General features: G+C 39.1%; 6 protein-coding genes across 7 annotated transcripts; 2 read left to right on the top strand and 4 right to left on the bottom strand.

Annotated features, from left to right (window-relative positions):
- Positions 1-29: 29 nt before the first annotated feature.
- On the bottom strand, positions 30-3,171 carry LOC132263482 (uncharacterized). The gene is made up of 3 exons (XM_059763265.1): positions 2,936-3,171; positions 1,562-2,389; positions 30-625 (listed from the first exon to the last, which is right to left on the bottom strand). Exons 1-3 carry the CDS (start codon positions 3,169-3,171, stop codon positions 232-234), a joined length of 1,458 nt encoding a protein of 485 aa, XP_059619248.1. The 3' UTR covers positions 30-231.
- An 8,073-nt stretch (positions 3,172-11,244) lies between these two features.
- Positions 11,245-13,308, top strand: LOC132262259 (cyclic GMP-AMP synthase-like receptor). 2 transcript variants are annotated; one of them, XR_009468455.1, is made up of 5 exons: positions 11,245-12,144; positions 12,206-12,512; positions 12,571-12,705; positions 13,013-13,140; positions 13,277-13,308. XR_009468455.1 is itself a non-coding variant. In XM_059761468.1 (3 exons), the coding sequence occupies exons 1-3, from the start codon at positions 11,350-11,352 to the stop codon at positions 12,627-12,629; spliced, it is 1,161 nt and encodes a 386-aa protein (XP_059617451.1). In that variant the 5' UTR covers positions 11,245-11,349; the 3' UTR covers positions 12,630-12,809. The 2 variants fall into 2 exon arrangements, 1 of the variants encoding a protein (XP_059617451.1); XM_059761468.1 differs by lacking the exons at positions 13,013-13,140; positions 13,277-13,308 and having other exon boundaries at positions 12,571-12,809.
- On the bottom strand, positions 12,827-14,819 carry LOC132262256 (glucose dehydrogenase [FAD, quinone]-like). The gene is made up of 2 exons (XM_059761466.1): positions 14,470-14,819; positions 12,827-14,408 (listed from the first exon to the last, which is right to left on the bottom strand). The coding sequence occupies exons 1-2, from the start codon at positions 14,755-14,757 to the stop codon at positions 12,840-12,842; spliced, it is 1,857 nt and encodes a 618-aa protein (XP_059617449.1). The 5' UTR covers positions 14,758-14,819; the 3' UTR covers positions 12,827-12,839.
- An 82-nt stretch (positions 14,820-14,901) lies between these two features.
- Positions 14,902-15,815, bottom strand: LOC132262260 (TM2 domain-containing protein CG10795). Its single transcript, XM_059761469.1, has 3 exons — positions 15,492-15,815; positions 15,338-15,419; positions 14,902-15,279 (listed from the first exon to the last, which is right to left on the bottom strand). The coding sequence occupies exons 1-3, from the start codon at positions 15,682-15,684 to the stop codon at positions 15,003-15,005; spliced, it is 552 nt and encodes a 183-aa protein (XP_059617452.1). The 5' UTR covers positions 15,685-15,815; the 3' UTR covers positions 14,902-15,002.
- A 53-nt stretch (positions 15,816-15,868) lies between these two features.
- LOC132262257 (sialin-like) lies at positions 15,869-18,433 on the bottom strand. Its single transcript, XM_059761467.1, has 4 exons — positions 18,164-18,433; positions 17,782-18,082; positions 16,364-17,181; positions 15,869-16,301 (listed from the first exon to the last, which is right to left on the bottom strand). The coding sequence occupies exons 1-4, from the start codon at positions 18,253-18,255 to the stop codon at positions 15,983-15,985; spliced, it is 1,530 nt and encodes a 509-aa protein (XP_059617450.1). The 5' UTR covers positions 18,256-18,433; the 3' UTR covers positions 15,869-15,982.
- Positions 18,434-19,597: 1,164 nt separating this feature from the next.
- On the top strand, positions 19,598-21,729 carry LOC132261757 (dual specificity protein phosphatase 18-like). The gene is made up of 2 exons (XM_059760707.1): positions 19,598-19,983; positions 21,069-21,729. The coding sequence occupies exons 1-2, from the start codon at positions 19,850-19,852 to the stop codon at positions 21,649-21,651; spliced, it is 717 nt and encodes a 238-aa protein (XP_059616690.1). The 5' UTR covers positions 19,598-19,849; the 3' UTR covers positions 21,652-21,729.
- Positions 21,730-22,117: the final 388 nt, after the last annotated feature.

The following is a 22,117-nucleotide window of genomic DNA, read 5'->3' as shown; positions in this document are numbered from 1 at the left end:
ATAACATTACCAATTGTTTGTAACAAAGCTCCTGGCAGTGTCCTAAAAGCCAACAACACGTCTCATAAATCTATGTTAATGTCTGAATAATGAAACAAAATTTGACTTGATTCAACGATAAACAGGCTAAGAATCTAACAACAATGATCTAAAATCAACAGAGTATACAGTGAGATATAGAATCTCATTAATTCATGTCACTGTGTTCATATAAAGTAGCCAATTTTCTCACTATTTAACAACATTCTTCACTTTATCACGATTTGAATTGGATGATGACATTGGATTTCCGACTGAGGAGCCTCCCTTTGGATTTGTGGTTTCCTCTATCGAATTTCTTTTGGCATTCTCCAGTTCCTGCTTCTTCTGGATCATCCTCAGCTCCGTGGGCGTGAGCATCCCGCGCAAAATGGTATCATAAGACACTGAAATGCCTCTGTTGGTCATCTTCTGGAAAAGTTTCCAGCACTCGCGCTCCTTGGCTGTCTTCAGGTTGTCTGGGCTCTGCTCATCCTCATTGGAGCTGCATTTGTCCTCGATGATCGCCTTGGAAGTCACCTTGGCGAAGGTGTTCTTGGCCGGAGCGGCGGGCGCCTTCTTGAGCGACATGAGGTCGTCTCCACATCTAATTGCAAGGAATAGAGAAGGCCAAAAACAAACTCATTAATACAAACTGTGGTAATTCACTAAGTAATGTGTCTTCTCCATGAAAAATCTCCGTCCGCCACTCGAGCATCTCGACACTGTGTGTATTCTAATTTCAATGTCACCGCCAATGGGCACAATCAGACCCTTTTCCTCGACTTTTTTTTCGCGGGATATATTTGGAATCAATCGCCGATTGAGACGATAAATATTTACGTGCTCCCTAAGTTTTGCTTCTACATGGCAATTTGAGAGGGCTTTTACTCCACTTTGCGTGCTCGCGATGGTAATTCACTTTCATGCAGAAGAATAGTGTCATCCAAAGTCACAAGATTCATTTCCATATTTTCCCTCTTTATCCGCAACTTGCGTCAACAGCTTGCAATAAACAGATATTTTCCAATAAATTTTCCTCGCCAATTTGATTGGTATTGATTTAAAAGTGGAGATTGACTTGGAAAAATTTCAATATAACACCTACCTTAAAATTAATTAAGTAAAAAGGAATTAAATTTAAAGGGCACTTTTCATAGTAAACTTATTAAAATAAAGTTAAAAATCAGATAAATTCAATTTAAATAATTAATTTACAATTAAAATCGCGTGTTTGCCGAACCATTAAATTTAATCATAAAATACAGCATTTTCCCAGAATTGGCGAAGTATTTTACACATCCAGAAAGTTCTACATTACATTTCTGTTGCAATAAGATTAAATCTTTCTATGTATTGTGGGTGAGAATTGATAGAAATAGCCTTTTATCGCACGATGTTGTATGGTGCAAAGCAAGTGCATTGAACCGAAAATTGGTTTTCTGCTATCTCCGCTTGTGTACTTTTAGATAGACTGATTGATTGATTACCCAATAAACAAAACTGGGGGCGATTTAGTAAAGAATAAGAAGCTTCATCTCACCCCTTGTCGTAGTCTGTGATGAAAATCGATCCTGGAGGAGCCGTTGGTGGTCGATTAGACCTGATTCGAGCCGCCAGTGGAGCCACAGATCCGCGACGAAACATCGATGAGAAATCTTTGGGTGGCGACGGGAAGAGGTCAGCATCATTGTCTTGGAAGGACACAGATTTGCCGGTTTTCTTGAGTGACGGTGGTCTCACAACGATCTTCTCGGACTTCCCTGTGCCTGACTGGCCATTGTCTTCCCGTTCAGAGTCACTTCCACCGGAGCTGAGCAGCGAGACGAGTGTTACGATATCGCATCCGATAGAAGATCTCGCTCCTGATATCACGGAAGAGCCTTTGCGTTCGGTAATCTTTGAACTCCCTTGTGAATTCCTCGCTGGCGAAGTGTCGTTTGTTACAGCATCCTGGCGTTCCAGACTCTTTCGAGAGGACATCAGAAGGTTCTCTTCCCTGTCCCGTCCGAATTTCCGTCTGCGTGCAGTTTTTCGTCGGTTCTGCGGAGGTTCTGCCGTTGGTCTGATAGGGGCTGACATGGCCCTAACCAGTGGAGGACGCTGACCGCGATTCATCTTACCGGAGTTGGGCTTAAGGACGCTCTTCATTTCTCTCAGAGACGGATCTTGCACTTCCTTGGCAGCCTTAGAATCAACTGATGCCTGCACCAGTTCATTCGATGGACTCTCAGAGTCACTGGCATTGATAGCCTCCGGTTCGGGGATGTTGGACACTTGAGTGAGGACGATATTGAGATTGATGCGATTGTCCCGACGATTGAGGGCTTTCTTTAGCCTCTCGGACAAATCGCTGCCATTTAATTGCTGTCTGCAAATAAGAGGGAAATAAAAGTTAGTCGAAGTTATTCAGAGAAATCTTATTCTCGGACATAACGTGATCCTGAACGTGATATTATAACTGATAAGAAAACTAAACAGACTTCACTTAATACTAAAATGATCAAAATTCGCGCACACACAATGAAAATGCAAGTTTAATTAGCAAAAGGAATTACACATTATTACAGTAAATCGCAATTCCTGAAATATTTTGTCTTTTTTTCACAGCATTGTATCGCACAATTGTCGTATTTGTGGTTAATTGCAATAAAGAAAGTAGATATAAGGTTCAAAAGGGTTCACATGGAATATTTTCCAACCAGAAAACTTTTCTCATGTGGAAGTTAAAAGTTGGAAAAACTTGCAAACTAAGTGGAATTTTTACACGACACAATTTATGAATGAAAGCCATACACTGAATAGTATTGTTATGGAAAAGTTTTCGCCTTCGTATATCTTGTATAGCGCAAATGGAATATATTTCTTTAATCCAATAGAGTTGTTTCTTTGCGAGTTCGATTTTTTTGTTACTCACTCGTTTTTCGGAGCGACTTCAGGTTGGCGTTTCTTGGGCCGGAAATTGGACTCTGAGCTCTTTGCTTCCTCCCGCAGAGTGGCTGGATATTGTCGCATATCCTGATCCACAGAGAACTGCCTCTGGAGTCTCTCTGGGCGCCCACGAACTGTGGCCGCCACCAGAAAGCCGTCCATGCAGGACTTCTGCCTCCGGAGGGTTCCACTGGGCCACGGGGTGCGATTCCCGCCCGTCATTGCTCTGGTATCGGCCACGGTTCGAATGCGACTGACGGTAAGGATTTCCTCGGCAAGGCGATCAGCCAACAGTCACATGGCTTCATGCCTGGCAGCGATATTTTGCTCAAACATTCATCAAACTATCAAGGGTGGGACTCACGCTCCACGTTTGAGCTTTCCAACTTTTTCAGTCTTTCCTTTTGTCTCTCTTCCTGACTTACAGTGTCGATTAGTGTATTTGTCTCTAACAAATCCAGAGCAATAATATCGGATGCTAGAATTCACCTAATTCCATTGCCCTAGTTAAATCACCAAGGCTGAAATTTAGATGAAAAAATCTAATATTCGCCAAGTATACGTGGAGTGCAGAATTCCACCCTGGCCGTTACCATGAAAGTGGAACTAGAGTATGGTAGTGAACGAGGTTGGGGCATGTTATTACCCCACCCCACATGCCTGTTTTGTTGTTCATTGAATGAAAATTGGGAAAATCCAATGATATGCACAAATTTGTCAATATCAGGCCTTATATTTGACGAAGAAGCAATTTCAGCTGTATGATTGTGCACAATCTAGCTGCTAAAACCTGACCACGCCGTCACATTAACCCCAGAGAAGGGTATGTCCTTGCACCGAGCCTGAAGTTCACATTCCGTATTAATTACATTGCAAATAGTTTACCCAGGAAGTAAAACTTATTTGCATACATATCACGATACCCAATTCCATGGAGAATTGAAATGTTGTTTGCAAAAATCTCTTCTCCAGAGAATTCTTATCAATTTAAGCGACACATTTCGGGACTTCCCCGTAAAAAAAATTGCGAGCAATATGATTTCAGTATCTGATTAGATACGGTATTACGTGGCAATGATTCCATCAGTGTGCTGTGATAAAGTATTGAAAAGTAATAAAACATTTTTGAAAGACGGAACTTATCTTATTTGGGTATTTCCATAGTAACTCATTCACTGGAAATTTGTTTTATGCCTCAAGTAGGGGATGGTCGGGAATATCGGCATCTTTTTTTCTTCTTCACTTGTTTGTAACGAATATATTGTTCGTTTTTCGCGTGGCTCATTCTACTCAATTTCTACTTCAGTATAGATTGCGAAGTAATAAGACAATTTTTGTGAACACATAACGAACATTTATTTCTTTCATAAATCATTATATTTTTATTAAAGTTTTTCAAGTTTCCTTCTTTCTATTATATCTGTTTATAAGTTGATTGTAAGAATAATTTACATTTTTAGAATGTCCATGATGATATTTGCAAATAGTTCATTACTATCTCTAATACAAATATCCAAAGGTGTTTCATTCCTGCAATTCTTAGCCATTAAGGCTGCTTCTACTGCATCATCTTTTACTGATTTCAAAGTTTCAATAAATTCAATGGGCTTTGAATGATGCATTGAGTTTATGCTGCAATCCGAAAAGTAATGAAACGCATTACACCCCTCTTTATCAACGGTTGTGTATAAGAACTCAATATCGGCTTCACTTATCAAAGGAATAAATATACCAATGTTTTCTTGATGTAGGGGAAGTTTTCCTGATTTGTCTTTATAACAGAGTAATTTTGACAGCTTATCTTTAACTTCCTTTGAATTTGATAGATTTTCTACGTATTTTTGGAGACTTGGCAGAACACCAATATTATTCAGCAATTCCTGAGAATGAATTTTAACTTTGACACAGTGAAAGAAATTCTGGTTACGATCATTTATTTTTTCTAATGCATCCAAAATGATGGTAAAATTGATAGAAGCAAGTAATTTTTCTAAATAAAAGTGATTATTTTCTACGGCGCAAATGTGAATTGGTAAATTGCCATAAGTATCCTTCTCAAAAAACTTCTCTAAGAATAAATTGTGAGCTTTAAGGTAGTTCAAAACGAGGTCAATAACTGTCGTTGCTTGCTTATTATAAAGAGCCTTGACGGCATTGTGAAGAAAAAGGGTTTTCTTTTCATTCGATTGGTCCCACTTTAAGGCGTTGTTGCAGACCTTTTCAACAGCTCTTTTTACTATCCTTGGTCCTAAATGAACACAGAATCTTAGGTCTTTCCTAACTTGATCAGCAAAGTTCTCTAGTTGATCATAGGAAGGCAGATATTTCAAGAGTTCTTCATCTTCGTGATTGTCATACAAGTACTTTATGTAGTAAGACATTGTATAAGGAATTTTTTGTTCTTTGTGATAATAGTCAACCAAAGATTTCTCTTCAAAATGCGGACTGTCCGTCAAAAATATAATTTCTTCTCTAGAAAAGAAGTCAAGGCATACTTGAAAGAGTCTGTTTTTTCGAGTGATGAACAGCGGATATAAAATAGATGATTCGTCTGGCATTATAAAATTATAACCCATGTTTTTAAGAATTAACAAACTTTTCTCTGTGAAAAATTGCGGAGAATTTTCATATTTCTCAGTTTGTAAATAAAATCCATCCTGCAGTAAATTTTCAAGCAATAACAAATGAACAGGTTCGTCTTTATTTGAGAGGATTGTGCGCCAGAACGTTTTTAAATACTCCTCCGACTTGTGTTTATCACTTTCGTAAAAGTATAGAAAATACATATACTGGATAGGGAAACAATCGGGATTCAAAATATTTACCAATTCGTCATTAATTTCGGCAAAGTAATCATTGGATATAGAATATAATTTATCAAAATACCAAAAGAACAAAATTTTGGCTTTCTCATTACTTGAATTCCCACTTAGAAAATGATCAAATGTGTTTTTCAGGATATTTAAAACTTCATGGAGATAATCTCTTACTGAGGAACTGTCATATCTAGAGTGAGTGACATAAAACTGTTCAATTGATGGCATATCTGCTAGTTGGATGCATTTTTGCAAAGATCGTTCTTTGCAGGTATTCAAAAATTTCCACACTTTTGTAACATCTTTACTTTGTTCAATGAGATTCAATAAGACTTGGAAGCGTGCTGCAGATATGTTGGAACTGAAAGGTAAGTTACGAAGCATAAAGGCGGTCTCAACAAGATCAAAGTATTCCTTATCTTCCTTATTTAGAAAATTACGCACATACGATAATACCCTTGATAGGTGTTGATCATAAAAAGAATACGAAAAAATTATCAAGTCTTGCAAAAAAGAGAATAAACAGTTGAAATCGGAAACATTCGATTTAATAATTATCTCATTCAATTGAATTTTTTCTAGCAGTATTTGATAAGTGAAGTCCTTGACAGGATGACAAAATGCCTCTCTGTATCTTATGCTACCTGGCATTTCATATTCGTACTTCATTTCGTACAAATGCTTCATGACTCTTTCGTTTCCTTTTTGTATCTCATCCACTAAGCTTGTAGAGATGAAGTACTCAGCAAAGGTAATTTGCACGAAGGACGGTTCCTTATCGTTAACACGAGCAACGAATCCTCTTTCGAGTATCTCCGAATCATCATCGATTTCCTTCGATAGCGAAACCAAGTGGACTACGCCTAAGTCTTTGGCAGCAATTGAAGCGTAGATCTTCCTGACTCGCTCAATTTCCTTCATTTTCCTCTTGATAACATAGTTATTTGTTGGCGGGATTCCTTCCTTCTCATAATACACCCGAAATGATTGTTCAAATATCCTGTTATAAATGTAGAGGACACTGAATTTTGCGTATTTATTTTTGATTTCCTCAAGATTTCCCGGAGACTGCTCATAGTCGTCAAGGACAACATCAGCCATCAACTTCAGAATTAGAGGAGTTGAGAAAAGACTGTGTTTCGTTCGTAATTCAGGCGGTTGATCTGTTAATTGCAGTTCAAAGAAGTAAACTATATCTTTCATCACCTTTCCAATTGATACTCTGACAGAAGGTTCAGAAATATAATGCGCGCAGTATCTGTCTAAAAATTGAATAGCGTCGCCAACATTATAGGTTGAGAGATAAACCTCAGAAAAATTTGTTAGTCTCTTTAATACGTCAGTGCAATGCAAACGACCGGAAATGAAGATTTTAACATTTAGCCCGGATATTTTAGTAATCAAGTTCAATACTAACTCTTCATAAGTCGGCATTATTTCATCAAACCCATCGAATATCAACAAAATTGCAGGGTTCTCCAGAGTTAAGTAGTACTCAAGTAGTTCTCGGTCAAATAAACAATCATCATAATTCATAAGATTATCCAGAAGAAACTCTCTCGCTTCTTCATAAGAAAATTCTGATGAACCAGCCTTTAACTTATCCATAAACACATCCGACAAAGCACGTAGTTCAAAGAATTCAACCCAAAAGTGCGGATTTTTCCTTTTAAAATCGGTCATCATTTTTTGCAATGTTGATGATTTTCCCATACCCGGACCACCTTTCACGATACAACGAGAATACTTTGTAAGAATATTGTCAGTCAAAAAATCATAGCCGTCCTCTGTATTAGAAAATCTTCTCTCTATGAATATCACTGGTATTCTATTCTTCGGTAAGCTTTGACCCATTTCAAAAGCATTTTTATTGTATAACTTAACAATAAATTTTGTCAGAAGTTCTATGTAATTATTTTTCATCCTATTCTCAATACTTTTCAGATTTATTTTGTGTTTTTGCAAGGAAATTTCCGCATTTTCTATGAACTTGTCAATTGTGTTCTGAGTCAAATCACTAATAGAAAATTGAGGCAACATCGGATGATCGATAAGATTTTCTTGGCGAGTTTGGACGAAAATTATATTATCATTATCTCTTAAAAAGCTTGGCACACAATCTTCATCAACCAAAAGAACAATTTTCTTTGTATATGAGCGCAAAGCACTTCTCTGCAATTGATTCAGTCGTGATAATGGCACCAATAGTGTATCCAATGAATGTTTATTAATACTCTGAAAAACTCTGATTGTATTAATTTTGAGACTTTCCTCGCAGTCAGAAATTATTGTATTTTTCACTATTTCTGATGCTAATTCATCTTTAAATTCAATTTCAAAGGGCATTTCTTGTAGAAAATTTGCCGAAATATCTGTTAAGTTTTCAACTTCGAGAACGGTCTCCATTAAAACACATTCGAAGTCTGCCTTTCTGAGTACTTTACGTTTCTTATGTGGGCCTTGGATTTCGATAAATTGCAGCATTTTTCTGTCTAAAACATCACGGCGCCACTCTTGATTTGCCACAATGATATCCTCCATCAACATATTATTAAGTGCCTCCAAGTCTTTGACATCAGGCGACTTTACGACAAAGATGAAATTATCAATAATAAATTCGGCCATCGTATCTGCGTCTTCTATCCCGATTACATTCAAAATAGTCTTTAAATTTTCTTTAGAATTGGAGGTAAACTTTTTGATCTCAGTTCCTTTCGCCACCATTTCACAAAACAGCTTATCAAATTCATTATTATTTTCTAAAATTGTATCGAGATCTGTCATATCGATGGCAGTGTTGGTCAGAATCACAAATTTTTGCACACAACCACTTCCTGATTTTCTAGTAATATCAATAATAGCCTTGAAATATTGCTTCAAGTTGAACCTGTTCCAGAAATCTGTGTCTCGCTTACTGAGTCCTTCTGACGTCGTCGCGAATAAGTATCCCTTGGTTATCACTTTCTTCTTGCTATGCACATATTTGGATTGGACCATGATTTGGTGGAAATGTTCAACCGCACCGACTTTGTACTGGAAAACCACATCATCAAATTTGGGAATATTCTTTACTTCGTATCCAGCGGCGAAGTCATCGCAATTCATCTTCCTCATCAAGAGGCAGAAGTGCAAGAGAAGCTCTTCTTGGTAGGTAAAACCAATATCACCACAGACTTCTGACTCATAGTCCTCCTCCAGAAGGTAATCCATAGTATTTTCTGCTGAAAAAACAAGCAATGTTTTGCAAAAAAATTGTGAAAAAATAATTCCTCTCCTTGCAATAAAAAAAAATCTTATAGAAAAACTAGTTTAAAAATTTTAGTAAATATATGTATACATAATTTACAAACCTCTTTAGTGAATTTTCGGAATTTCCTATCTACAGCCCGCTTACAATGCTTGTTTGTGTTTGTGCGTCTAGAGCCAATTGTCATGCCCTTGTTCAAAAATTGCTCTTCTCAATAGCTAAAGATCTTTTCTTAGAAGATAACGCAATTAACTGATTGTTTCTACTCTTGGCCACAGTTTGCATCACAAATGAATCAAAATACTACACTTTTTCTTAGGTTTTTCGGTCAAAAAAAATACAAAATTCGTGCACATGTGAACAAAGTTAGATGGTTTTAAAAAACTGATTAGGCGGAGTGTGTGCGAGAATATTTATGCTCTGAGACTGCGTATAAGTATTTATGATAACATTTTTTCCACGCGTCACACACACTCTCCTTGTGCGTATTTGTGTGGAAGCATGGGATTCTATGATATATTTTGCTCATCTTGCCCAGCTCTTCCCTACAGCCGACTGTCGAATAATTCAACCACCTTTTCTCCACCCAATGCGCGCAATTGTAATCGTTAGGCACCAGCAATTTCACCCTGAAGATTTATAGCTCGAATTTGTCAATGATGTAAAATGTATTTATAACAAATGATTGCGACATTTCGATACACTTCCGAGAACCCCATCGATAAGCCTATATTTTATCAGCACACACCGCGGATAATTGGCCGCAAGAAGGCTTCTCGAATTTGTCACAATGAATATGTAAGAGTTTTATTGCAAATCCGAAGCGCGGCGAAATTGATTGGAGTTTTATTGGAGGGTGGAAATGGGCTGAGCGGATGTTTACCGTACCTCGTTGATCAAGGATGGCCCTAAAACCCAAATATTGATGTCAATAGTTCAAAACAAAAATTTATTAAAACACGCAAACACCAGACATTCCATCGCAATGCAAAGTATGTTGAGCTTCTTGTTTATTTGATGGTGGGACATTTTGGAAAATCGAATCATTTCAAATACTTTCACTATCTCGACGGTATCAAGGAACGCTAACGTGCACTCGGTGCTCCACTTTCGTCATGTCAGGAGATAATAGAACGATTTTGCATTTCAAACCACGGCAATTTAGCGATTTCGATCGTCTATGATTCTATATGCTATTTAGAATTAGTAATTGAGGGTTTGATTTGTGAAAGAGTTCCTTGACACTGCGCTTCTTTTCTACGCCCATCAATGCCATCAATTATAAGATATTTAATGCGACAATAGGACAAGGTGTCCTCTCGGATACAGATGAATTTATATAAAGAACAAAGAGGTTCTAAGTGCAAACTAATATGCGAGGAGCTGTGACGGTACTTTGGAGTATCAGCTCCCATTATTATGCCACAGTTGAAATTTGTTTATATATATAAGATAGGCAAAATCGCTCGTCTTCATAATTTGGCAAATTTTGCTGATGAAGAGAGCCCAGAAAGCGAAAGCGACCAATACATTCGCTTTAAATTTGATACGACATTCCATAATTCATCACATCTGTTGACACATATTACGATAATATAGAAAATTTGCAAGCGGAACAATTTCATTTCTTCGATTTCTGGAATATTCGATTTTCACACAATCAAGAAGAGATGCTTGTATATTTTTACTGGAAAGTAAACTACTCACTCAACCACTCGAAAAAGCATTTTTCTCAAAATGCACATACACTGTGGCAGACAATATAAACAGAGTCAATGAGTATGATATCGGTCGTTGGAAAGGTTCTTAGCACATTGGAGGACAAAATCAATCAATTCCCGAATAATCAAATGCAATAGATCTAGGAGTAATTTATCTCTCATTTATACTTTCATCATTTACTTTATCATAAAGTGTGAATAATAGAAAAAAAATCCATTAAGTTACATGTAATTGTTTGAATTAATCAATTTTAGATGAATCGACGGCTTAATCATGGCAATTGTTAGTTTCAAACATTTCTATTAACAATTTGTGAAGATTAAGTATAGTTTTAGTTTTTTTTATGTTTCCGCGGGCAAAAAGATATTAATGATGATCTTAAAGTAACTCACAACTTTCCATGCGACCAAGAAAAACGCCGGCTTCGTTGTATGGAGCGACTCTTGTGCTTAAGTGTGCGTAACTCGTAAGGGAATCTGCCTGTCAAATCTCATATACAAGATCACTCATTGAGTGCTAGTTTAGCGTGTAAGACGTGACTGAAAACCGTAATCTATTATATTTTAATTCAAGTGCAAAAAGTATTAAAAATAAATTGAAATTTAAGTTCTCAAGATGAATGTGCAAGAACTTACAATTTTCACTGGAATTACCCACGCAATTAATCAGTTCATAACGCTGGATTCGAAAGATCGCGAGGAGTACATGAAACACTGTAATGTTGTTAGGCAATCCATTGATACCGAGTTGAAGAACAACAGTGATTTGTACAAGAAAATAAGCAATGGATTTGAGTATGCGGGAAGTTATCGGGACAACTTGAAGGTATCGAAGCCTAATGAGTATGATTTGATCATGAAAATGAAACTTCCTTTGTCCCCGGATAAAGTCATCGTAAAACCTGATAAGGCGGGATATCTGACAATCAATGTTAAGAATTTGCTAGAAGAAATGGCAAAAATACCAACCATGACTGAAGCTCATAAAGAGTTGGCCAAAATGACGGACAAATTTGGCTATTTGCTTCAGAATAAGTGGCTAGCGTGGTTGGAAAGCAAAATTCATAATTCTGTCACGAGCGTCAAGCAACTCTTAGCATCTGAATACACGTTAAAACATGAGAAACATGGACCAGCGCAAACCCTTAATGTGACTTCGAAGAGAGATTCTCATATATCCTTCAGTATTGACTTCGTCTTCGGCATTACCTTTGATCTCAGCAAATGGATTGCAACACGTAAGCCCCCAAAACTTGCTAAAGAGGAGGACAAGTTCTACATGGCCATTCCAAAACCAAATAAATTAAATCCTGGTGAGGAGAACCGTTTGTGGATAGCGAGTTATCCCGCACAAGATAATGTTATTATCCATAATAAAAATCGCCTCAAAGACGCCATTCGGTTCATCAAGGTAGGAAATATACATACTGAGGTAACAAATATTTCAATATAATAATACAATTTATATCTAGAAAATCCGAGACACTCAAGTTCTGCCGAATCTAAAAAGCTACTATATAAAAACCGTTGTTATGTTGGAAACTGACAAAAGACCTGATTCGTACTGGAACTCTTCTTTTGACATCGTACTTAAGGATATGCTGAATGCTACCATTCAACGTTTCGAAGAAAAGAAGATTCCGTCGTATTGGAATAAGAATTTTAATATTATCGAAGGCTTAAACGACGGTCAACGACAAGCCATAATTTCAAAGTTGAAGAAAGTGAAACGAACTTGGGATACTGTTGTCGTCAAAGAAAAGATAATGGAAACCATTCGTAAGCCACAGTTATGATTTTATTTTCAAAAATTAGTCTCTAATGTATAGTTTTACAGTATCTCCGCATGAAGTTGAAATCCTTTCGACAACCATCAACGTGTGTGGAAAAATATAATAATGAAACAATCAAGTACCTGCATAATCAACGAAAGGACTTTAATTTGCCATATTATTTTATCTTATCTTATCAGGTATTTTCAGTTTTATCTAAATACTTACATCACTAAAATTTTAATTATAACGTACCTTCCAAAAATGTATTTGTTCAAACATCACTATATAACCTAATCATTTTACTTAATAAAGTTGTGCTATTGCTTGATAACTATATGGCTACGAATCCATGAGCCTCCTTAATGAAATCTGCTCCTTTCTCTGCAATCATGATAGTCGGGGCATTGGTATTTCCACTCGGAATGACGGGCATAATACTAGCATCAATAACCCTCAAGCCTTTCGTGCCTTTCACTTTTAACTTTGAGTCCACAACACTTTCAGGATCTGAGACAGGACCCATTTTTGCAGTTCCCACTGGGTGATAATTGGTTAAGACAAGATATCGACAGTAACATGCCCAGTATTCGTCGCTGTTAAATTCCATGGCATCACATTCCGCAATGGGAATAGTAAGTAATTCAGCTTCGTGGTTTAAGAAAGATTCCGTTTTAAGGAATCTCAGATAAAGTCGAATACCCTTGATAAGAGTCTCAACGTCAGAAGGATCTGATATGTAATTGGGAATTATGCGTGGTTTCTCTCTAGGTTCAGCGCTTTTTAACAAAATTTCTCCTTTAGACTTTGGCCTGAGACCGACAATAGATACAATAAGAACATCTGAGCTTTCAAGTGCATTTGCAACAGTTCGTACCACTTCATCAGCATATCCCACAAGTTTGTATATCGTCATTATGCCGTTACTTTGACCTTTTTTCACGAAATTATGATGGAAGAATGTGTCAGGATATATATCGAGTGGATCATTAACACTAACATGACCTTGCATAAGTTCAATACTTGCAAGAGCACCCATGTGACTGATTAAGTACTGGTAGAAACTCAGCAACACTTCAAGTTGCGATGGTGCGGCTTCTTTTGACTGCAGCTTCACGTAAATCATTATAGTTGGATGATCTTGTAGGTTTCGACCCACTGATAAATCCCGAATCACCGGTATTCCCATGTCTTGCAAATGACCAGCGGGACCTATTCCGGACAACATCAGTATCTGTGGCGTGTTGATAGCCCCTGCGCTCACGATTACCTCTTTTTTCGCGAAAGCCTTTAGGATTTGTCCTTTTAACGCCACGCTAACGCCGGTCACAACACCAGCGTTGTCGATTTCTAGATTGAGAACAAAAGCATTCTTCACGACGTGAAGATTAGGTCTATCCTTAACGGGAACTAGAAATGCTTTAGCTGTGCTCTCTCTCACTCCTGCCCTGATCGTGGACTGACTCATAGTGAATCCTATCTGCTCGTGTCCGTTGGTATCGAGGACAAATTTGAAACCCAACTCACGAGCAGCTGCAAGGATAATTTCATTGATTGTCTCATTAGAACTACTTAATTCCACTGACATTGGGCCCGTAGTTGAATGATAATATCCTCCATCCTCGTTTGCAATTTCAGGATCTTGATTATCTTCTGACTTCTTGAAATACTGCAGAACATTGTCCCATTCCCAGGTTGGATTTCCAAGGCTCTCCCAGTTGTCGTAGTCACGCTTGTTTCCTCTGACGTACATCATTCCGTTGATTGAACTTGATCCTCCGAGCATTTTTCCCCTGGGCCAGTAACCGCCCTTTGGGAAGTACAAACTATATTTGTCTGATTTTTCAACTCTGTAATTCCAGTCGTATTTCGTTTGCAACATCCCAATGACAAGTTGTGGAACCTAGAAAAAGTTAATGTATTATGTTGCACTTAAACTGTGAGGAATATGTTATATATTTTACGGCGGACTCTATTGGTGGATCGTCTCCAGCTTCCAAAAGCAACACCTTCCAATCAGGATTTTCGGTCAAGCGATTTGCAACAACCGAGCCAGCAGAACCTGCGCCCACAATTATGAAGTCATACACCTCAAATCCTTTCCTTATCACGACTTCGCCATAATCCCTTGGCCACATTTCCGGTGGCGAAAGAGAGCATTGCGAAATGCTTAGATAACTGAAGAGAAGTGATAAGTAAGTATTCACTGCTCCCACACTGAGATCAGGGCACGAAGAAGAGAAACACTCCATCTCGCAAGAGATCCAAAGGCAGACTGAGATTCTTGTAAATGGGAGAAGAGAATATTAATCGACAGCCAAATAGGCAATTAATAATCAAATGCCACAAACGTGGCAAACCAGCAGTCTTCGGCTTTTAGGGTATTGACTTATCGATTCTGTCTCGAGTTTTCCTATATATTTCATACCTTATGATCTGTGCATTAACTTATAAGAGAATTATGCCTAATATACATCTTGGCTACCAAAGGCTTTGTTCACCAATCATCTTGAGGAAGACGATAAGTCCAATTATCGCTACGTATCACAACAATTCCTGGGCCATAGTATGGGATCACGTAGGCCGAACCATCCGCTGGTCCGACCACTTGGGTCGCTATCAGAATGATGTCCACGAGCTGGCCCAGGAACATGAAACCCAGGGTGCAGAATTTCAGCATGCCAATAGCCGGGTAGCCCAAGTAGAATCTGTCGGCGCCAAACATCCCCAGGAATATCGAGAGCAGAAGAGCTGTGTCCAGGCGATAGCCATTCCTGAAAGAGTGACTTACGATCAGGAAAAGCAATTCAGGCAGAGACCGAGCATACTAACGTCCACTTGCACGGCTGTTCTCTCGTGAAGCTGGCATTTTTGGTTTCTGTGCATGTGATTTCGTCCGCTGCTACGCACCACACTTGAAAACAGAAGAAAGACAAAGACTTTAGTTTCAAAGGTACTTCCGGAAAGATATCATCGTGATCCCTACCTCGAGCCTTGTTCTCCTTTGTGCAGCCGCGGATTTGTTGGGTCTTTGGGTCGATGTAGTTGTCTATGTTGCTAGGATCTGGACAGAGGTACTGACCCATCCGGAGTTCACTGCAGTCCACCTCGATGCCCCATGAAAGTGACACGAGGCTCCCGATCACGAGGCAGCTGAGGTAAGATCTCACCGTGGGCATCGTTGCAATTATCCGACTCAGATCCTAACGCATCTCAGACGGCTTATTCCCATGTAACTATTTTTATTTTCTAGGATCTGAATGGCATCTAAAGGGGATAAATTATCGCGTGAACAAGCCAAAACTCATACTAAGCTCACTGTCAAAACATTTGATCTGCGTTACCGACGTTCCATCCAGCATATGCTTTATGTGCTTTGCTTTGTATAACATGTGTTATACAAATTCAAATCTGAACTGATTAATCCATTAGAGCACAATTTTATTTTTAAATAATTTCTACGAATTTATAATACACCTATGACTTTTTCTCATCAGACATATCAAATTGATCATTAACTATTCCTAATTGTTGAGGAGACTCCAGGTTCTCCTCGTGGCTGTTCTTCTGCGCCCAAGGTTGCAAATCGCCTTTGCAGAAGAACCAGTAGATTACACAGCCTACCAGGTAAATTCCAGATGAAATGTAGAAGACTATCTGCCACTGCTCTTTAGTCTTGTCGCTTGTAATTACTCCCGTCAGCAAGGGACTAACAATGCCCGGAATGGTGGCGAAAGTATTGGAAATTCCCAGAATAACCGATGCATGATTTGGAGCCAGGTCTAGTGGATTCACTCTGCAAATAGCACAATAATTAGTATATTTATGAGTAAATTGAATCCAAAACTTCTATCTTACATGAATCCTGACCAAGCGAATGCTCCAAATCCCACAGCAACAGTTATGCAAGCCACAGTTCCCACGGGATCTAAGAGATAAGCCGCCAGCATCATGAAGACGGTCTGGAAGAGAAAAGCCCCACAGTTGAAGTACTTCCGGACCTGAACTGTGGTCAGATATCCTTTGATTTGAGTCCAGTCCGCCAAATAACCCGAAACCCCCAATAGACAACCCATGGCGAGGTAGGGAATTGCGGACACAATGCCAGTCTTCTCAAGTTGAAAATCTAATGTCTCTTTAAGGAACGTGGGAAGCTGAGTCAGTAGCGTGAAGAATCCCCAATTCTCAGCAAAGTGCGAAGCAATAATTGCCCAAACCGCCGTTGAGGTAAAAATAGCTTTCCAAGGATGCTTTATAGCTTTCTTTTCGGTGTGACCGAGGCTGTTCAAGATGTAATTCTTCTCCTTCTCCGATATAAAGGGATCGTCTTCTGGGCCAGCCTTGACTATGAACATCCACGCAATGGCCCAGACCAGGCCGATAGCGCCGAAGAAATAGAAAACACTCTCCCAGCCCCAGGCTACGGCCAGGACGCCTGATAAAGGCATTGCAACCACGGTTCCGGCGTAATTGCCCGCGAATGCCAGTGTGGCCATCCGGGAGCGCTCATAGACGGGCGCCCATCGGGCCCAGACAGCGTGGATGCAAGGGAAGGTAACTCCCTCGAATACGCCCTCAATTATCCGCACAGCCAGGAGCATGTAGAGACTATGCTTGGCAGCTACCGGCGTAAGGATGGTCAGGAGGGCAGTGACGCCGATTCCACTCGCGAACACCTTGAAAAGATTTTAAAATAGAATGCTTTATCAATCCTTTTTTACATAGTATACATTTGAAATAGGGACTATTCAAGTAACAAATTGTACGCAAAACACAATCTACATAATGATAATAAACATCAGTTCAACACGATTAGTACACAGTTTTCTCAGACTACAGTGTACATTAATTATGTGTAAATTGATTTTTTAGTAGGTTTAAATGATGGGACAGGTAATTAATTGTTTATGTGTGAAGCAATTGAAAGAACTATTAAAATGCCTCCGCCGGAAGGTCGAGATGCCACTAATCAGCTAATCTCTTAAGTTAAAATGCTGGCACTAGATCATATCAATCATACACATAGTACTAATCTATGAAGTATCCCAAAGTGTCTCTACACTTTGCTCCTATTATTAATTTTAAGTCACAAGATCTTCTTCTATGTTATCACACTCTGCGATTCAGCAAACTGGACTTGTATATATGTAGAAATACAAAAAGACTTGAACGAAAGATTACGAAAAGGCGACACGATCTCGCTGATTAATGGTAATTGCACACCCAAAACGTGTTTTGAAAGTGAATTCCAATCATTTCGTCATCACACCACTTACATAGTGTCCACCAAACTTGGATCCCAAATATCCTCCCATCAGTTGTGTCGTGATATAGCCGTAGAAGAATGAACTGAGGACTAATCCTTGTTGTGTTGAGTCCCATGGAAAATCCTGCGTCTCAATCACTGTGCCATTTTCCATGGTGACGTTCTTCGTCTCCGTCATAGCCACAATGGCCACACTGAGATTCACTCTCAGGGAGTAGACGTTGAAAAATCCGAGGAAGGCCATTAAGACCACAACATAGCGTCTCGCCTTCCAGAACTGCCATGTAATCTTATCAGCCACGAGAGGATCACTTTAAATGAAGAGAGAGAGAGAGAGAGACAGAAGGTGGCTTTAGAGATGAGATCTTCCTTAAGCCAAGTGACCAATTCACCTGCTTTCGTTATTCTTTTCAATAGCACTCGCTTGTCTGTCCACTAAATCTTCACCGTTCACCGTACGATTTTCCAAACTCTGTTGGCCCATTTTTAGATATTTTCCAAATATTTAAGCGCTAAGCAAATATCACTAATTCATTCTTCATTTACACAATTGTTTCGCCTTTCGCATTCAACTCAACTTCACCACGGTTGGGCTAAGACTAATTTGGCCAGACTTGCCTCGCAAGTTATCACCGACAGTGATAAAACACGTATTCGCTGTTTTGCCGGAGAGATGTGTTGAGAATGGGCATTCCATATAAGATACATTGAGCAGGAATTATCTCTTTGAAGCACTTATTTAATCCAATAAAGTTTCAAGTGTTTGCTCTAAAGAATTGCGTGTGGGCAATCTCTAGAAATTGGGTTAATTTTCCAATAAATCATATGTATGTATACTCAAATATGTGCATCTCATAATGAGAGATTGCTTGCATTGTCATATTCAAAAGGCTTCCAAATTGGTCCAATTATCTCTTAATCACTGGCAATTTACTCGCATTGTCAAGCACATCGCGATAGGGCTCTTATCAGTAGCGAATTTCTGTGAGTTGTATTTACATTTCATATAAAAAGACATACTTTTGTGACACTTTCTTAAACTTGTTACCAATTAAAAGATAAACATAATAACACGTGCCATAAAATCATCTTTATTGCTCTATCTTAACACATAAACACCTGATTGAGTGTGAAACTTTTCTCAAGTTCACTTTCAGGGATAAATATTGCGTATCAATAGTGCATTGCTCAATTCTATGCAATTAAATTCGCCATTGAAAAGAAAATCCTTGGAAATAATAAATTAGTTATATTCCTGCATGAGATTTAAGGAAGTAAATATAAATTTCCCTCACTTGTTCACCCTTTGCGATTTCGGAGTCATCAAATAGTTTGTAAATTGTACATAAAGTGTAAAAATAATTAATAATTTAAAAATACTCTAAATTTATATCCAAGTTCCGTTCACCTGAGAGCAAACCTTCAGATTCTGTTAAAACCACTATAAATCGCAAAACGTGTAGCTAAAGGGTGTCAGAGTGTCATAAACACAGATCTTAGCATGTTTCAAATAGTTTTCACAATCATTAGGAAAAGAGTGGCACAACGCCAAATACGATGAGGCATCGTGAGAGGAAGTTCATGTCATCTGCCCACATTTTTCGCACGCGGATTCCTTTCCCTCGAAATACAATGGAAATTCACGGAACACAATCACGCAAAAATTGCCCCACGTGCGTGCACGATGCGTAGTTCCGCGGGGTAGGTGTTTAGGCTATTCAGGAGTACAGTGGGATGCCCAAATATAAATAACAGCCGCACGCCTGTGTGAGGAGCAGTCTTGTTTCGTGACGCGCAAATGAATCAGCGCACAAAAACAGACGTTTTGAGGAAAATCGAAGACAGCCTGAGGCTCAGTCGCCTAGCGATCACCTACTAGATCACATTCATCGCACAAATACTGGTTGAGATATTTATTTTGCGCACCGCGAGTGTAAATTCTTGTATTTAAAGTGGGCTTTAGTGGCCAGAGCCGCGCAGTGAAAGTAATTATATTTTCGATCTATTTTCCGCCTGCATATGAATTTTATTGCATCGCTCAGACTCTCGTTTTCGCTGTGAGATTGCAAAAGTGGAAAATGACGGAAGAGAAGGAGAATCTTCGCACATTCTTCTGTGATACTCTTATGCAAGAAAGCTGCCAGCGCGACGATCCTGTCCAGCATCTCTTCGCCAAGCAGCTGTTCATTCAGAGTCCAGGAGCGGAGGAAAGGTGGGTGACTTTTGTGATTGGCTATTCTTGGAATGGCGTTAGAAAAAATTTGCGTTGTTTCTATTTCCTTCATACCGAATAACACCTCCATTGTGACCGTTTTTGAATGGAATCTCAGTCCCTAATGAATAACAGGCTCGCGTGTGGATGTATTAACACAAAGATCAGAAATACTTGAGATATTTGGGCGCTCTGCCAATTCATCAGACTTTATAATCTCATCACGAAATTTATAATAAAGGCAGAATAATTTGTATATTCGCTGAAACATGTGAATTTATAAGCTTCTCCTCTTGAGAATGTGAGGATTCTCCATGCATTTCGTGTGCAATTGATTGGCGTTTCGTCAGCATCTCTCGAAAAAAAAGGCCAGACCACACTTGACTTGATCACTCAAAGCCAGGTGTCAGAGATTAGATCTTCTGTCTGTTTTCCGCCACGCGAAGTAACACAATTCATTAATCTGGCTATCCTTCGCATTGATAAATAGCGACAACACCGTCTTTAATGTTCCTCACGCACTGTTACTGAACTACCGTGACCTATAAATGTTGTATTTTTCCTCAAAGAAATTCCTTGCCTAACACATTTTCTGAGACATTTGACAACCCTGCTGAAGCTTTTATCGCTTTTATCATCCACACCACACGAAAACGCGAGGTATTGCCAAAGATGTGTGTTCTGCATTTTGTGAAAATATGTTTATCTGGCATCAAAACAGATTTTGTTTACCATTTTTTGTCCAATGGTCGCCATTTCTCACGCACAAGAACTGCGCTTTTAATTTGCTTGAAGTATTATTTTTAAGATTGTATTTTTAGATAGAAATTATTTCGTTATGAGTCATGGAATGTTTGCATGAATTCCCGAGTGAAAAGTGGCGAAATGACAAGGATGGATTCTTGGGTAATCACGAGAAATAGGACAAAAATATTATTATAGCCAAAATGTTTTATGGTGGATTTATTTCCATTTATCATGATGTTTTGGATTTTATATTTGAGAAAAGCTTGAACTAATTAATTCATTTGAATTATAAAATTTAATATTCAATGATTTTTCAACGATATTCTTTACTTGATCAGGCAAAACCTTCCCAGCAAATACAGTGGCTTATCCCAAATACTGCCCTCGCTGTACTTGTGTGGTGCTGGAGCAGTTCGTCCGGAAACCATCTCAAGCCTCAGAATCACCTTGATAGTGAATGTAGCGCCTGAACTGCCGGACACGCCCTTGCCAGAGAATCCACCTGCCTACATGCGAGTGTCCATCTTGGACAAGGGCGACAATGATATCAGGAGTCACTTCGAAGCGGTGACTTCGCGGATCGAAGAGGAGAGACTGAACGGAGGCGTGACTCTCGTGCATTGCGTGGCCGGGGTCAGCAGGTCAACCTCCTTTTGCCTCGCATACTTGATGAGGTACTTTGGGATGCCCTTGAGGGACGCCTTCCTCTACGTGAAATCCACGAGGCCGCAGATTCGGCCAAACGTTGGCTTCTTCAGGCAGCTGATAGCGTACGAGGAGGAAGTCCTCGAACTCTCCACAGTGTCCATGATCTTCATTGAGGCCATCGGACAGGAGGTCCCGGACGTCTACGCACCTCAGTATCAGGCCATGGAGGAGTTCTACAGGAAACACAGAAAGCACGCGAGAAGGAGAGATTGACAAGGCAAAAGAGCAAGACATTTCAAGGCCATAATTAAGAAGTGATAGAGAATAAAATAATTTTAAAGTAAAAAGAAATATGTGTGTGTGTGATCTCTTATGCTAAGAGTTTCCGCTACCTCTCGTTCTTATATTGACTACATTCAGGCTCTTTGAGCAAAACCAAACAGTCAGTGCTTGAGACGACTTTATGCAATAGATTAGTCACAGATGAACTTTACCGCTAAGCGATGATGTGCAATTGCTCAACAATAAAATTTCCGGAGATTTGAGGCCAGCAGAATCCCAGCATTATCTGGAAAATCCCTTGCTCACGACTTCATGGCGGCAAAAGGTGGGTTGATCCGAGATTTGTTGGTGTTACAGATACAAATGCAGAGGTGGATGACCACAATGTATGTATCTGGGGAATGTGGACTATATGTACATTGTATATACGAAGGTACAGTAATGGGAACACAATCTG

Source organism: Phlebotomus argentipes, unplaced genomic scaffold (genome assembly GCF_947086385.1).
Source record: "Phlebotomus argentipes unplaced genomic scaffold, Phlebotomus argentipes genome assembly contig_15, whole genome shotgun sequence".
Lineage (NCBI taxonomy): Eukaryota > Metazoa > Arthropoda > Insecta > Diptera > Psychodidae > Phlebotomus > Phlebotomus argentipes.
Note: the sequence above shows the minus strand (reverse complement) of the source record. Positions and strands in the feature narration are given on the sequence as shown.

Excerpts from the sequence above, each read along its gene's own strand:
- LOC132263482 (XM_059763265.1), bottom strand. The coding sequence starts at position 3,171 with ATGACGGGCGGGAATCGCACCCCGTGGCCCAGTGGAACCCTCCGGAGG. Across the intron at positions 2,390-2,935 it reads GAAGTCGCTCCGAAAAACGA|ACAGCAATTAAATGGCAGCG; the intron begins GTGAGTAACAAA and ends TCTTATTTGCAG. Across the intron at positions 626-1,561 it reads ATCACAGACTACGACAAGGG|ATGTGGAGACGACCTCATGT; the intron begins GTGAGATGAAGC and ends CCTTGCAATTAG.
- LOC132262259 (XM_059761468.1), top strand. The coding sequence starts at position 11,350 with ATGAATGTGCAAGAACTTACAATTTTCACTGGAATTACCCACGCAATT. Across the intron at positions 12,145-12,205 it reads ACGCCATTCGGTTCATCAAG|AAAATCCGAGACACTCAAGT; the intron begins GTAGGAAATATA and ends ATTTATATCTAG. Across the intron at positions 12,513-12,570 it reads AAAGATAATGGAAACCATTC|TATCTCCGCATGAAGTTGAA; the intron begins GTAAGCCACAGT and ends ATAGTTTTACAG.
- LOC132262256 (XM_059761466.1), bottom strand. The coding sequence starts at position 14,757 with ATGGAGTGTTTCTCTTCTTCGTGCCCTGATCTCAGTGTGGGAGCAGTG. Across the intron at positions 14,409-14,469 it reads ATCCACCAATAGAGTCCGCC|GTTCCACAACTTGTCATTGG; the intron begins GTAAAATATATA and ends AACTTTTTCTAG.
- LOC132262260 (XM_059761469.1), bottom strand. The coding sequence starts at position 15,684 with ATGCCCACGGTGAGATCTTACCTCAGCTGCCTCGTGATCGGGAGCCTC. Across the intron at positions 15,420-15,491 it reads AAAGGAGAACAAGGCTCGAG|TGTGGTGCGTAGCAGCGGAC; the intron begins GTAGGGATCACG and ends TCTGTTTTCAAG. Across the intron at positions 15,280-15,337 it reads GAACAGCCGTGCAAGTGGAC|GAATGGCTATCGCCTGGACA; the intron begins GTTAGTATGCTC and ends TCACTCTTTCAG.
- LOC132262257 (XM_059761467.1), bottom strand. The coding sequence starts at position 18,255 with ATGGGCCAACAGAGTTTGGAAAATCGTACGGTGAACGGTGAAGATTTA. Across the intron at positions 18,083-18,163 it reads GAAAAGAATAACGAAAGCAG|TGATCCTCTCGTGGCTGATA; the intron begins GTGAATTGGTCA and ends CTTCATTTAAAG. Across the intron at positions 16,302-16,363 it reads TTCGCTTGGTCAGGATTCAT|AGTGAATCCACTAGACCTGG; the intron begins GTAAGATAGAAG and ends TGCTATTTGCAG.
- LOC132261757 (XM_059760707.1), top strand. The coding sequence starts at position 19,850 with ATGACGGAAGAGAAGGAGAATCTTCGCACATTCTTCTGTGATACTCTT. Across the intron at positions 19,984-21,068 it reads AGTCCAGGAGCGGAGGAAAG|GCAAAACCTTCCCAGCAAAT; the intron begins GTGGGTGACTTT and ends TTACTTGATCAG.